The sequence below is a fragment of the Mustelus asterias genome, chromosome 20 (genome assembly GCF_964213995.1).
Source record: "Mustelus asterias chromosome 20, sMusAst1.hap1.1, whole genome shotgun sequence".
Taxonomy (NCBI): Eukaryota; Metazoa; Chordata; class Chondrichthyes; order Carcharhiniformes; family Triakidae; genus Mustelus; species Mustelus asterias.
Window position 1 is genome coordinate 971955 of NC_135820.1, and position 12500 is coordinate 984454.

Genomic DNA, 12500 nt, shown 5'->3' on the forward strand with positions numbered 1-12500 from the left:
CGAGTCCCACATTCCCCCACTCCCCGTGGGAGCGAGTCCCACATTCTCCCCGTGGGAGCGAGTCCCACATTCCCCCCCACTCTCTGGGTAAGGAATTTTCTCCTGAACTCCCCATTGGATTTATTAGTGACTGTCACATATCGATGGCCCCCTCGTTCTGGTCTCTCCCCCACACACGGGGAAATATCTTCTCTCCATCGACCCTATCGAAACCCTTTCAGAATTGTAAAGCCCTCGATCGGGTCACCCCCTCAGCCTTCTCCTTCCCAGAGAGAAGTTGCTCGGACCTGCTCCCAGCAGATCGTCAATTCACAAATGTAGCTGTTGTATTTGAGAAGGGAGGGACGCACAGAGCAGGAATCTACAGGTCAGTTCGCTCAACAATCTGTCCTCGGGTAGAACGAGATATTTACAAAATCCCGATACAATCTGGCAGAGACAACAGGGCTTCATGACAGAGATATCATGGTTATGTATTGTGTTGAGTCTCTATGAAGAAGTCACTCGCAACATAAATAAAGGGGGACCTGTCGATGTGGTTCCTGTGGGTTTCCAAAGGGACTTTATCAAGGTGCCACATCGAGATTAACACACAACTTTTTAAAAATTTGTTTGTGGGAAACGGCATCGCTGGCTGGGCCAGCATTTATTGTCCATCCCTAGTTGCCCTTGAGAAGGTGTTGGTGAGCTGCCTTCTTGAATCGCTGCAGTCCATGTTCTGTGGGTTGACCCACAATGCCGTTCGGGAGGGAATTCCAGGATTTTGACCCCAGCGACTGAAGGAACGGACGATATATTTCCAAGTCGGGATGGTGAGTGACTCGGAGGGGAGCCTCCAGGTGGGGGCGTTCCCAGGTATCTGCTGCCCTTGTCCTTCTAGATGGTAGAGGTGGTGGGTTTGGAAGGTGCTGCCTAAGGAGCCTTGGTGAGTTGCTGCAGTGCATCTTGTAGATGGTACACACGGCTGTCACTGTGCGTCGGTGGGGGAGGGAGTGAGTGTTTGTGGTTAGCGTGTCGATCGAGCGGGGCTGCTTTGTCCTGGATGGGGTCGAGCTTCTCGAGTGTTGTTGGAGCCGCACCCATCCAGGCGAGTGGGGAGTGTTCCATCACACTCCTGACTTGTGCCTTGTAGATGGTGGACAGGCTTTGGGGAGTCAGGAGGTGAGTTACTCTCCGCAGGATTCCCAGCCTCTGACCTGCTCTGGGAGCCACAGTATTTATACGGCTGGGTCCAGCTCAGTTTCTGGTCGATGGTAACCCCCAGGATGTTGATAGTGGGGGATTCAGTGATGGGAACCCCCAGGATGTTGATAGTGGGGGATTCAGTGATGGGAACCCCCAGGATGTTGATAGTGGGGGTTTCAGTGATGGTGACCCCCAGGATGTTGACAGTGGGGGATTCAGTGATGGTAACCCCCAGGATGTTGATAGTGGGGGATTCAGTGATGGTGACCCCCAGGATGTTTACAGTGGGGGATTCAGTGATGGTAACACCACTGAATGTTAAGGGGCGGTGGTTAGAGTGTCTCTTATTGGTGATGGTCATTGCCTGGCATGTGTGAGGCGTGAATGTTATTTGCCACTTGTCAGCCCGAGCCTGGATATTGTCCAGATCTTGCTGCGTTTGAACATGGACTGCTTCAGTATCTGAGGAGTGGCAAATGGTGCTGAACATTGTGCAATAATCAGCGAACATCCCCACTCTGACCTTATGATGGAGGGAAGGTCATTGATGAAGCAGCTGAAGATTGTTGGGCCTTGGACACTCCCCTAACTTAAGAGATGATGGCGAGGGAGTAACATATTGGCATGTTTAGAGGATTGGTTCGGGAACAGGAAGCAGAGAGTGGGCATAAATGGGTTAATTTGCGTTGGCATGCTTTAACGAGTGGGGTTCCACAGGGATCAGTGCTGGGGTCTTAACTATTTGGGGGGGAAGTGTAGACAGAGTCAATGGATGGGAGGCTGGTTTGCGTGATGGATTGGGCTACATTCACGACCTTTTGCAGTTCCTTGCGGTCTTGGGCAGAGCAGGAGCCCCAGACCAAGCTGTGATACACCCAGAAAGAATGCTTTCTATGGTGCATCTGGAAAAGTACCTCCTCCCCTCTCAGAATTGGATATGTTTCAATCAGATCACCTCTCGTTCTGCTAAACCCCAATGTGTTACAGGTCCCAACTCGCTCAAATCGCTCCCCGTAAGACACAAGCCTCCTTCAACCCAGGAATGAGTTGAGTCGACATTCTCTGAACTGCTTCTAATGTAGTTGTGTCGTTCCTTGAATAAGAAACCAAGACTGCAAACACTATTTTAGGCACGGGCTTTTTAATTCCATTTGATTTATTATTGTCACATGTATTAACATACAGTGAAAAGTATTGTTTTTTTGCGCGCTATACAGACAAAGCATACCGTTCATAGAGAGGGAAAGGAGAGGGTGCAGAATGTAGTGTTACAGTCATAGCTAGGGTGTAGAGAAAGATCAACTTAATGCGAGGTAGGTCCATTCAAAAGTCTCACAGCAACAGGGAAGAAGCTGCTCTTGAGTCGGTTGGTACGTGACCTCAGAGTTTTGTCCCACCCACGTCCTGTACAACTGTCGCAAAAAACATCCTGACTTCTATATTTCATCCCCCTTTACATAAACACCAACGTTCCATTTGCCTTCCTAATCAGCCGCTGCTCCTGCAGACGTAACTTCATGTCCCAGGACGCCCAGATCCCTCTGGATTTCAGAATCCTGCAATCTCTGTCCCTTTAAAATAACTTGCTGCTTTTCTCTTCTTCCTACCACATGGATAAGCTCATCTTTATCTCCGACTGTCACATCTTTTCCCACTCGCATCACCTCACCAAATCCCTTCCGCCGACCTCCCACGTCCCCTTCATCATTTACTTTCCCGCTTGACCTTTGTCATTGACAGATTCAGCCAATCGCATGTCCGACCCCTTCATCTAAGTCATTGGCCATCCATTGGCTCTGTCTACACTTCCCGCTGCCTCGGAAAAAGCAGCCGGCATAATCAAAGACCCCACGCACCCCGGACATTCTCTCTTCCACTTTCTCCCATCGGGAAAAAGATACAAAAGTCTGAGGTCACGTCCCAACCGACTCAAGAACAGCTTCTTCCCTGCTGCTGTCAGACTTTTACATAAGAACTAGGAGCAGGAGTCGGCCATCTGGCCCCTCGAGCCTGCTCCGCCATTCAATAAGATCATGGCTGATCTTTTCCTGGACGCAGCTCCACTTACCTGCCCGCTCACCGTAACCCTTAATTCCTTTACTGTTCAAAAATTTATCTATCCTTGCCTTAAAAACATTCAATGAGGTCGCCTCAACTGCTTCACTGGGCAGGGAATTCCAGACATTCACAACCCTTTGTGTGAAGAAGTTCCTCCTCAACTCAGTCCGAAATCTGCTTCCCCTTATTTTGAGGCCATGCCCTCTGGTTCTAGTTTCACCCGCCAGTGGAAACAACTTCCCTGCTTCTATCTTATCTATTCCCTTCATAATCTTATATTTTTCCATAAGATCTCCCCTCATTCTTCTGAATTCCAATGAGTACGCCCCAGTCTACTCAGTCTCTCCTCAGAAGCCAACCCTCTCAACTCTGGAATCAACCTCGTGAATCTCCTCTGCACCCCCTCCAGTGCCAGTATATCCTTTCTCAAGTAAGGAGACCAAAACTGTACACAGTACTCCAGGTGTAGCCTTTTAAATGGACCTTCCTTATATTGACTTTTACTCTCTCCAACTTGTACAGATGCACCATAGAAAGCATTCTTTCTGGTTGTATCACAGCTTGGTCTGGGCTCCTGCTCTGCCCAAGACCGCAAGAAACTACAAAAGGCTGTGAATGTAGCCCAATCCATCACGCAAACCAGCCTCCCATCCATTGACTCTGTCTACACTTCCCGCTGCCATGGCAAAGCAGCCAGCATAATTAAGGACCCCACGCACCCCGGACATTCTCTCTTCCACCTTCTTCTGTCGGGAAAAAGATACAAAAGTCTGAGGTCACGTACCAACCGACTCAAGAACAGCTTCTTCCCTGCTGCTGTCAGACTTTTGAATGGACCTACCTCGCATTAAGTTGATCTTTCTCTACACCCTAGCTATGACTGTAACACTACATTCTGCACTCTCTCCTTTCCTTCTCTATGAACGGTATGCTTTGTCTGTATAGCACACAAGAAACAATACTTTTCACTGTATGTTAATACATGTGACAATAATACATCAAATCAAATCAAGTCAGAGAGGGAGGGAAAGTTTTCTTCTTGATGGGAGAGACTGGAACCAGGGCGCACGGCTTATAAAGAAGGAATCTATATTTTAAGAGGGAGTTGAGGAGAATTTGATTCCCTGAAACTGTTCTGAGTCTCCGGAATGTTCTTCCCTGAAAGTGGTGTCACTGAATATACTGCAGATAGAATTAGATAGATTCTTGATTAAGAAGGGGGTCAAAGGCTATTGGAGGTAGACATGAAAATAAGGTGCAAACCAAAATCAGATTTTCCATCAACATATTGAATGGGATAGCACGGTTAAGGGGCAGAGTGGCCTACACCTGCTTCAAATTTGTTTGTTCCTTTGTATGTACACATCATATGTTTATCCAGTTCCCCCCTTAAACACATCGATACTATTCACCTCAACCACTCCCTGTGGGAGCGAGTCCCACATTCTCACCACTCCCCGTGGGAGCGAGTCCCACATTCTCCCCACTCCCCGTGGGAGCGAGTCCCACATTCTCCCCGTGGGAGCGAGTCCCACATTCTCCCCGTGGGAGCGAGTCCCACATTCTCCCCACTCCCCGTGGGAGCGAGTCCCACATTCTCCCCACTCCCCGTGGGAGCGAGTCCCACATTCTCCCCACTCCCCGTGGGAGCGAGTCCCACATTCTCCCCACTCCCCGTGGGAGCGAGTCCCACATTCTCCCCCACTCCCCGTGGGAGCGAGTCCCACATTCTCCCCACTCCCCGTGGGAGCGAGTCCCACATTCTCCCCACTCCCCGTGGGAGCGAGTCCCACATTCTCCCCCACTCCCCGTGGGAGCGAGTCCCACATTCTCCCCCACTCCCCGTGGGAGCGATTTGCGAATATTGCAATACAATTAGTCAGAGTCAACACAGTTAAGTGACTGGGAAATCCTGTTGACTGTGTGTATTGGAGTTGTTTGAGGAAGTTACAAGCCAGAAGGATAAAAGGGAAACTGTGGGTGTGTGTTTCATAATTTAAAGACCGCTACTTGGTCACGCCATCAGCCTCCTTCACTCGAGAATAAAATCCTCAACTCGCTCGACCTTCCCTTCGAGCTTTCTCCCAGTTGTGATATAATATTCAAAAATTACACTGTAACACTTGCTGCTAAACCCACAATTAGGGGAGGTGATGGCCCGGTGTATTACCGCCAGACTATTAATCCAGAAACCCAGCTAATGTTCCGGGGACCTGGGTTCGAATCCCGCCACGGCAGATGGTGGAATTTGAATTCAATAAAAAATATCTGGAACTGGTAACCCATTGTCGATTGTCGGGAAAACCCATCTGGTTCCCTTCAGGGAAGGAAATCTGCTGTCCTTACCCGGTCTGGCCTACATGTGACTCCAGAGCCACAGCAATGTGAACTGCCCTCCCAGGGCAAGTAAGGATGGACAATAGCTGCTGGCCCAGCCACCCCCAAATCCTACGATTATTTTTGCTAATTAAGAATTACAAAGTTCTTCGTCAGAATCAGCACAGCGGATGCAGATCTGTTCCAGCGTGGATGAAGCAATCGCAACTGGAGGAACACAGGGAACCCGGAGAGTTGGAGGGGCTGGAGAAGGTTACAGAGATAGGGAGGGGGTGTAGGGGCTGGAGAAGGTTACAGAGATAGGGAGGGGTGTAGGGGCTGGAGGGGGTTACAGAGATAGGGAGGGGTGTAGGGGCTGGAGGGGGTTACAGAGATAGGGAGCGGTGTAGGGGCTGGAGGGGGTTGCAGAGATAGGGAGGGGGCGTAGGGGCTGGAGGAGGTTACAGAGATAGGGAGGGGGTGTAGGGGCTGGAGGAGGTTACAGAGATAGGGAGGGGGTGTAGGGGCTGGAGAAGGTTACAGAGATAGGGAGGGATGTAGGGACTGGAGGAGGTTACAGAGATAGGGAGGGGGTGTAGGGGCTGGAGGAGGTTACAGAGATAGGGAGTGGTGTAGGGGCTGGAGGGGGTTGCAGAGATAGGGAGGGGTGTAGGGGCTGGAGGGGGTTGCAGAGATAGGGAGGGGGTGTAGGGGCTGGAGGAGGTTACAGAGATAGGGAGGGGGTGTTGGGGCTGGAGGGGATTGCAGAGATAGGGAGGGGGTGTAGGGGCTGGAGCAGGTTACAAAGATAGGGAGGGGTGTAGGGGCTGAAGGAGGTTACAGAGATAGGGAGGGGGTGTAGGGGCTGGAGGAGGTTACAGAGATAGGGAGGGGTGTAGGGGCTGGAGGGGGTTACAGAGATAGGGAGGGGGTTACAGAGATAGGGAGGGGGTGTAGGGGCTGAAGGAGGTTACAGAGATAGGGAGGGGGTGTAGGGGCTGGAGGAGGTTACAGAGATAGGGAGGGGGTGTAGGGGGTTACAGAGATAGGGAGTGGGTGTAGGGGCTGGAGGGGGTTACAGAGATAGGGAGGGGTGTAGGGGCTGGAGAAGGTTACAGAGATAGGGAGGGGTATAGGGGCTGAAGGAGGTTACAGAGATAGGGAGGGGGTGTAGGGGCTGGAGGAGGTTACAGAGATAGGGAGGGGGTGTAGGGGGTTACAGAGATAGGGAGGGGGTGTAGGGGCTGGAGGGGGTTACAGAGATAGGGAGGGGGTGTAGGGGCTGGAGCAGGTTACAGAGATAGGGAGGGGGTGTAGGGGCTGGAGAGGGTTACAGAGATAGGGAGGGGGTTACAGAGATAGGGAGGGGGTGTAGGGGCTGGAGCAGGTTACAGAGATAGGGAGGGGGTGTAGGGGCTGGAGAGGGTTACAGAGATCGGGAGGAGGTTACAGAGCTAGGGAGGGGTGTAGGGGCTGGAGGGGGTTACAGAGATAGGGAGGGGGTGTAGGAGCTGGAGAGGGTTACAGAGATAGGGAGGAGGTTACAGAGATAGGGAGGGGTGTAGGGGCTGGGGAATGTTACAGAGATAGGGAGGGGGTGTAGGGGCTGGAGGAGGTTACAGAGATAGGGAGGGGTGTAGGGGCTGGAGGGGGTTACAGAGATAGGGAGGGGGTTACAGAGATAGGGAAGGGTGTAGGGGCTGGGGAATGTTACAGAGATAGGGAGGGGTGTAGGGGCGGAGGGGGTTACAGAGATAGGGAGGGGGTTACAGAGATAGGGAAGGGTGTAGGGGCTGGGGAATGTTACAGAGATAGGGAGGGTTGTGTGAATGAGAGGGGAGGATGATGGGTGAGAGGGTGCGTGTTGGTGTGGGTCGGAGGAGGGGAGTTGGGTGCACCCCTGGACAGATAGTCGAATCTGGGAACTAGAATGAGGTCCAGTCGAGCTGACACTTACATTGAACATCCAGGAGGAAGGTCTGTGAAGATTGGGCGTTGGAGACAGGATAGTGAGCGTGACAACTCACTGTCGTGTTGTGATCCCCCGCAGTCGGGAGGAAGCTGAGGGAGGTGGTGGAGGAGAGCTCACTGCTGTTGCTCCAGTCAGTCTGATTGACGGCACTGGATGTATTTAACCCCGAGACATTCGCCCACGTCAGGCTGGGTCCCATTCCGGGGCACGGGTGGAGGAAGGAACAGGTCAGAACGCTCAGCTTGTTCTCCACCATCGGAAAAGATGCGGAAATGTTAGGTTTCAACTCCAAATCTGGCAGCAAGAAGAGAAAACACAGAGTTAAAAATCGGAGCCATTCAGCCCCTCGAGCCTGTTACACAGGAACAGGAGGAGGCCATTCAGCCCCTCGAGCCTGTTACACAGGAACAGGAGGAGGCCATTCAGCCCCTCGAGCCTGTTACACAGGAACAGGAGGAGGCCCCATTCAGCCCCTCGAGCCTGTTACACAGGAACAGGAGGAGACCCCATTCAGCCCCTCGAGCCTGTTACACAGGAACAGGAGGAGGCCATTCAGCCCCTCGAGCCTGTTACACAGGAACAGGAGGAGGCCATTCAGCCCCTCGAGCCTGTTACACAGGAACAGGAGGAGGCCCCATTCAGCCCCTCGAGCCTGTTACACAGGAACAGGAGGAGACCCCATTCAGCCCCTCGAGCCTGTTACACAGGAACAGGAGGAGGCCATTCAGCCCCTCGAGCCTGTTACATAGGAACAGGAGGAGGCCTCATTCAGCCCCTCGAGCCTGTTACACAGGAACAGGAGGAGGCCATTCAGCCCCTCGAGCCTGTTACACAGGAACAGGAGGAGGCCCCATTCAGCCCCTCGAGCCTGTTACACAGGAACAGGAGGAGGCCATTCAGCCCCTCGAGCCTGTTACACAGGAACAGGAGGAGGCCCCATTCAGCCCCTCGAGCCTGTTACACAGGAACAGGAGGAGGCCATTCAGCCCCTCGAGCCTGTTACACAGGAACAGGAGGAGGCCCCATTCAGCCCCTCGAGCCTGTTACACAGGAACAGGAGGAGACCCCATTCAGCCCCTCGAGCCTGTTACACAGGAACAGGAGGAGGCCATTCAGCCCCTCGAGCCTGTTACACAGGAACAGGAGGAGGCCTCATTCAGCCCCTCGAGCCTGTTACACAGGAACAGGAGGAGGCCATTCAGCCCCTCGAGCCTGTTACACAGGAACAGGAGGAGGCCCCATTCAGCCCCTCGAGCCTGTTACACAGGAACAGGAGGAGGCCATTCAGCCCCTCGAGCCTGTTACACAGGAACAGGAGGAGGCCCCATTCAGCCCCTCGAGCCTGTTACACAGGAACAGGAGGAGGCCATTCAGCCCCTCGAGCCTGTTACACAGGAACAGGAGGAGGCCATTCAGCCCCTCGAGCCTGTTACACAGGAACAGGAGGAGGCCCCATTCAGCCCCTCGAGCCTGTTACACAGGAACAGGAGGAGGCCCCATTCAGCCCCTCGAGCCTGTTGCACAGGAACAGGAGGAGGCCATTCAGCCCCTCGTGCCTGTTACACAGGAACAGGAGGAGGCCCCATTCAACTAACTCAAATTACCCTCTCTCTAACCGTGTGAGGACAGTGTAGAGGGAGCTTTACTCTGTATCTAACCCCGTGCTGTACCTGTCCTGGGAGTGTTTGATGGGGGACAGTGTAGAGGGAGCTTTACTCTGTATCTAACCCCGTGCTGTACCTGTCCTGGGAGTGTTAGATGGGGGACAGTGTAGAGGGAGCTTTACTCTGTATCTAACCCCGTGCTGTACCTGTCCTGGGAGTGTTTGATGGGGGACAGCGTAGAGGGAGCTTTACTCTGTATCTAACCCCGTGCTGTACCTGTCCTGGGAGTGTTTGATGGGGGACAGGGTCGAGGGAGCATTGCTCTGTATCTAACCCCGTGCTGTACCTGTCCTGGGAGTGTTTGATGGGGGACAGCGTAGAGGGAGCTTTACTCTGTATCTAACCCCGTGCTGTACCTGTCCTGGGAGTGTTTGATGGGGGACAGGGTCGAGGGAGCATTGCTCTGTATCTAACCCCGTGCTGTACCTGTCCTGGGAGTGTTTGATGGGGGACAGTGTAGAGGGAGTGTTACTCTGTACCTAACCCCGTGCTGTACCTGTCCTGGGAGTGTTTGATGGGGACAGTGTAGAGGGAGCTTTACTCTGTATCTGAGCAAATTAAGTTTACCTGAAGTGATTAAGGTGAGAGGTTTGCTTTTGTACGTCTGGTTCTGATCGAGAAGTTGGATGATGAATTGGTACGTCCCATTATCCTCATCACTGATACCGTTCAGAAAAAGGGAACACTGGAGTTGGGAGAAGTTTCCGATGAGCTGTGATTGGGATATGTTATCCCGGTGTGTGGAATTCTGGTCGGTCTGGTTTAGCGTCACCTCAGTGAAGAGTTGATCATCCTTGTACCAAGCTTCTTGTCGCTGTGTTGAGTTGAGTGTCTTGGGGAGAGTGTAGTTACACGGAATCATGACACACAATCCATTCTGTGCTCTCAGTACTTCCGGCAGATTTATAGTCCAGTTAGTTTCTGTCGACAGGACCCCTTGGAAGAAAGGAAATTTTATCAACATATCATCCATCATTCATTAAAACCCGTCTTTAAACTCTCCCATTCCCTGGACAATGTCTCCCCGCTGATTCCCAATGTGTCAGACTCTCGTGAACATTCCTGGCTGATCGACCCAGTCGACTTCACACCCAAACTCACCCACATGAGAGTTCGGACAGAGCGAGTGCCGCACTGTCAGATGGTCAGTGCGGAAAGAGTGTGGCACTGTCAGAGGGTCAGTGCTGAGGGAGTGCCGCACTGTCAGAGGGTCAGTGCTGAGGGAGTGCCGCACTGTCAGAGGGTCAGTGCTGAGGGAGTGCCGCACTGTCAGGGGGTCAGTACTGAGGGAGCGCCGCACTGTCAGAGGGTCAGTACTGAGGGAGCGCCGCACTGTCAGAGGGTCAGTGCTGAGGGAGTGCTGCACTGTCAGAGAGTCAGTGCTGAGGGAGTGCCGCACTGTCAGAGGGTCAGTACTGAGGGAGTGCCGCACTGTCAGAGGATCAGTGCTGAGGGAGTGCCGCACTGTCAGAGGGTCAGTACTGAGGGAGTGCCGCACTGTCAGAGGGTCAGTACTGAGGGAGTGCCGCACTGTCAGAGGGTCAGTACTGAGGGAGTGCCGCACTGTCAGAGGGTCAGTACTGAGGGAGTGCTGCACTGTCAGAGGGTCAGTGCTGAGGGAGTGACGCACTGTCAGAGGGTCAGTACTGAGGGAGTGCCGCACTGTCAGAGGGTCAGTGCTGAGGGAGTGACGCACTGTCAGAGGGTCAGTACTGAGGGAGTGCCGCACTGTCAGAGGGTCAGTGCTGAGGGAGTGCTGCACTGTCAGAGGGTCAGTACTGAGGGAGTGCTGCACTGTCAGAGGGTCAGTGCTGAGGGAGTGCCACACTGTCAGAGGGTCAGTACTGAGGGAGTGCTGCACTGTCAGAGGGTCAGTGCTGAGGGAGTGCTGCACTATCGGTGGGTCTCCCTCTCTCTGTCTTACTCTAGTTATTTATTAACATGGAAAGAGGATTGGTTATTTAATAGAAGTCACGGGGATTCGGCCTCTGATCTTCGGGTAAGCGTTCTCCAAGGCGGCCTTGACGACACACGACAGCGCAGAGTCGCTGAGCAGAGACTGATAGCCAAGTTCCGCACACATGAGGACGGCCTCAACCGGGATCTTGGGTTCATGACACATTATCTGTAACCCACACGACTTGCCTGGGCTTGCAAAATCTCACTAACTGTCCTGGCTGGAGACAATACACATCTCTTTAACCTGTGCTTAACCCTCTCTCCACTCACATTGTCTGTACCTTTAAGACTTGATTATCTGTAAAGACTCACATTCCAATCATTATTCATGTAAATTGAGTTTGTGTCTTTGTGCCCTGTTTGTGATCAGAACTCCCACCCACCTGACGAAGGAACAGCCTGTTCCGAAAGCGAGTGGCTTTTGCTACCAAATAAACCTGTTGGACTTTAACCTGGTGTTGTGAAACTTCTTACTGTATTTAATAGAAGACAGAGAGTTGGGATAGAACATAGAAAAGCTACAGCACAAACAGGGCCTTCGGCCCACAAGTTGCGCTGAACAATTTCCTTACCTTCTAGGCTCATCTATAACCCTCTATCTTACTCACCTCCATGAACCTATCCAAAAGTCTCTTAAAAGACTCAATCGAATCCGCTTCCACCACCACGACCGGCAGCCGATTCCACGTACCCACCACCCTCTGAGTGAAAAATGTACCCCTAACATCTCCTCTGTACCTACTCCCCAGCACCCTAAACCTGTGGCCTCTCGTGACAACCATTTCAGCCCTGGGTAAAAGCCTCTGAGAATCCACTCTATCAATACCTCTCAACATCTTATACACCTCTATCAGGTCACCCCTCATCCTTCGCCTCTCCAAGGAGAATAGACCTGGCTCTCCCAACCTATCCTCATAAGGCATACCACCCAATCCCGGCAACATCCTCGTAAATCTCCTCTGCACCCTTTCTATGGCTCCCACATCCTTTCTGTAATGAGGCGACCAGAACTGGGCACAGTACTCCAGGTGGGGTCTGATCAGGGTCCTATACAGCTGCAGCATTATCTCCCGATTTCTGAACTCAATTCCTCTATTGATGAAGGCAGTATTCCATACGCCTTCTTAACCACAGCCTCTACCTGCGACGCTGCTTTGAGCGTCCTATGAACCCGGACCCCAAGATCCTTCTGATCTTCCACACTGCCAAGCGTCTTACCCTTAATATTATATTCTTCCATCCTATTTGACCTGCCAAAATGGACCACCTCACACTTATCTGGGTTGAAGTCCATCTGCCACTTCTCCGCCCAGTCTTGCATCCTATCTATGTCTCGTTGCAACTGC

General features: G+C 52.4%; 1 protein-coding gene across 2 annotated transcripts in view; it reads right to left on the reverse strand.

Annotated features, from left to right (window-relative positions):
- The window catches only part of LOC144508363 (myelin-associated glycoprotein-like), a 37361-nt gene that overhangs the window by 21968 nt on the left and 2893 nt on the right, over nt 1-12500 (reverse strand). For both annotated transcript variants that reach the window (XM_078236217.1, XM_078236216.1), the window contains exons 2-3: nt 9763-10131; nt 7517-7825 (exon numbers count right to left, since the gene is read on the reverse strand). In XM_078236217.1, coding sequence (XP_078092343.1) covers nt 7517-7825; nt 9763-10131 — 678 coding nt within the window. The remainder of the gene's footprint in view (nt 1-7516; nt 7826-9762; nt 10132-12500) is intronic.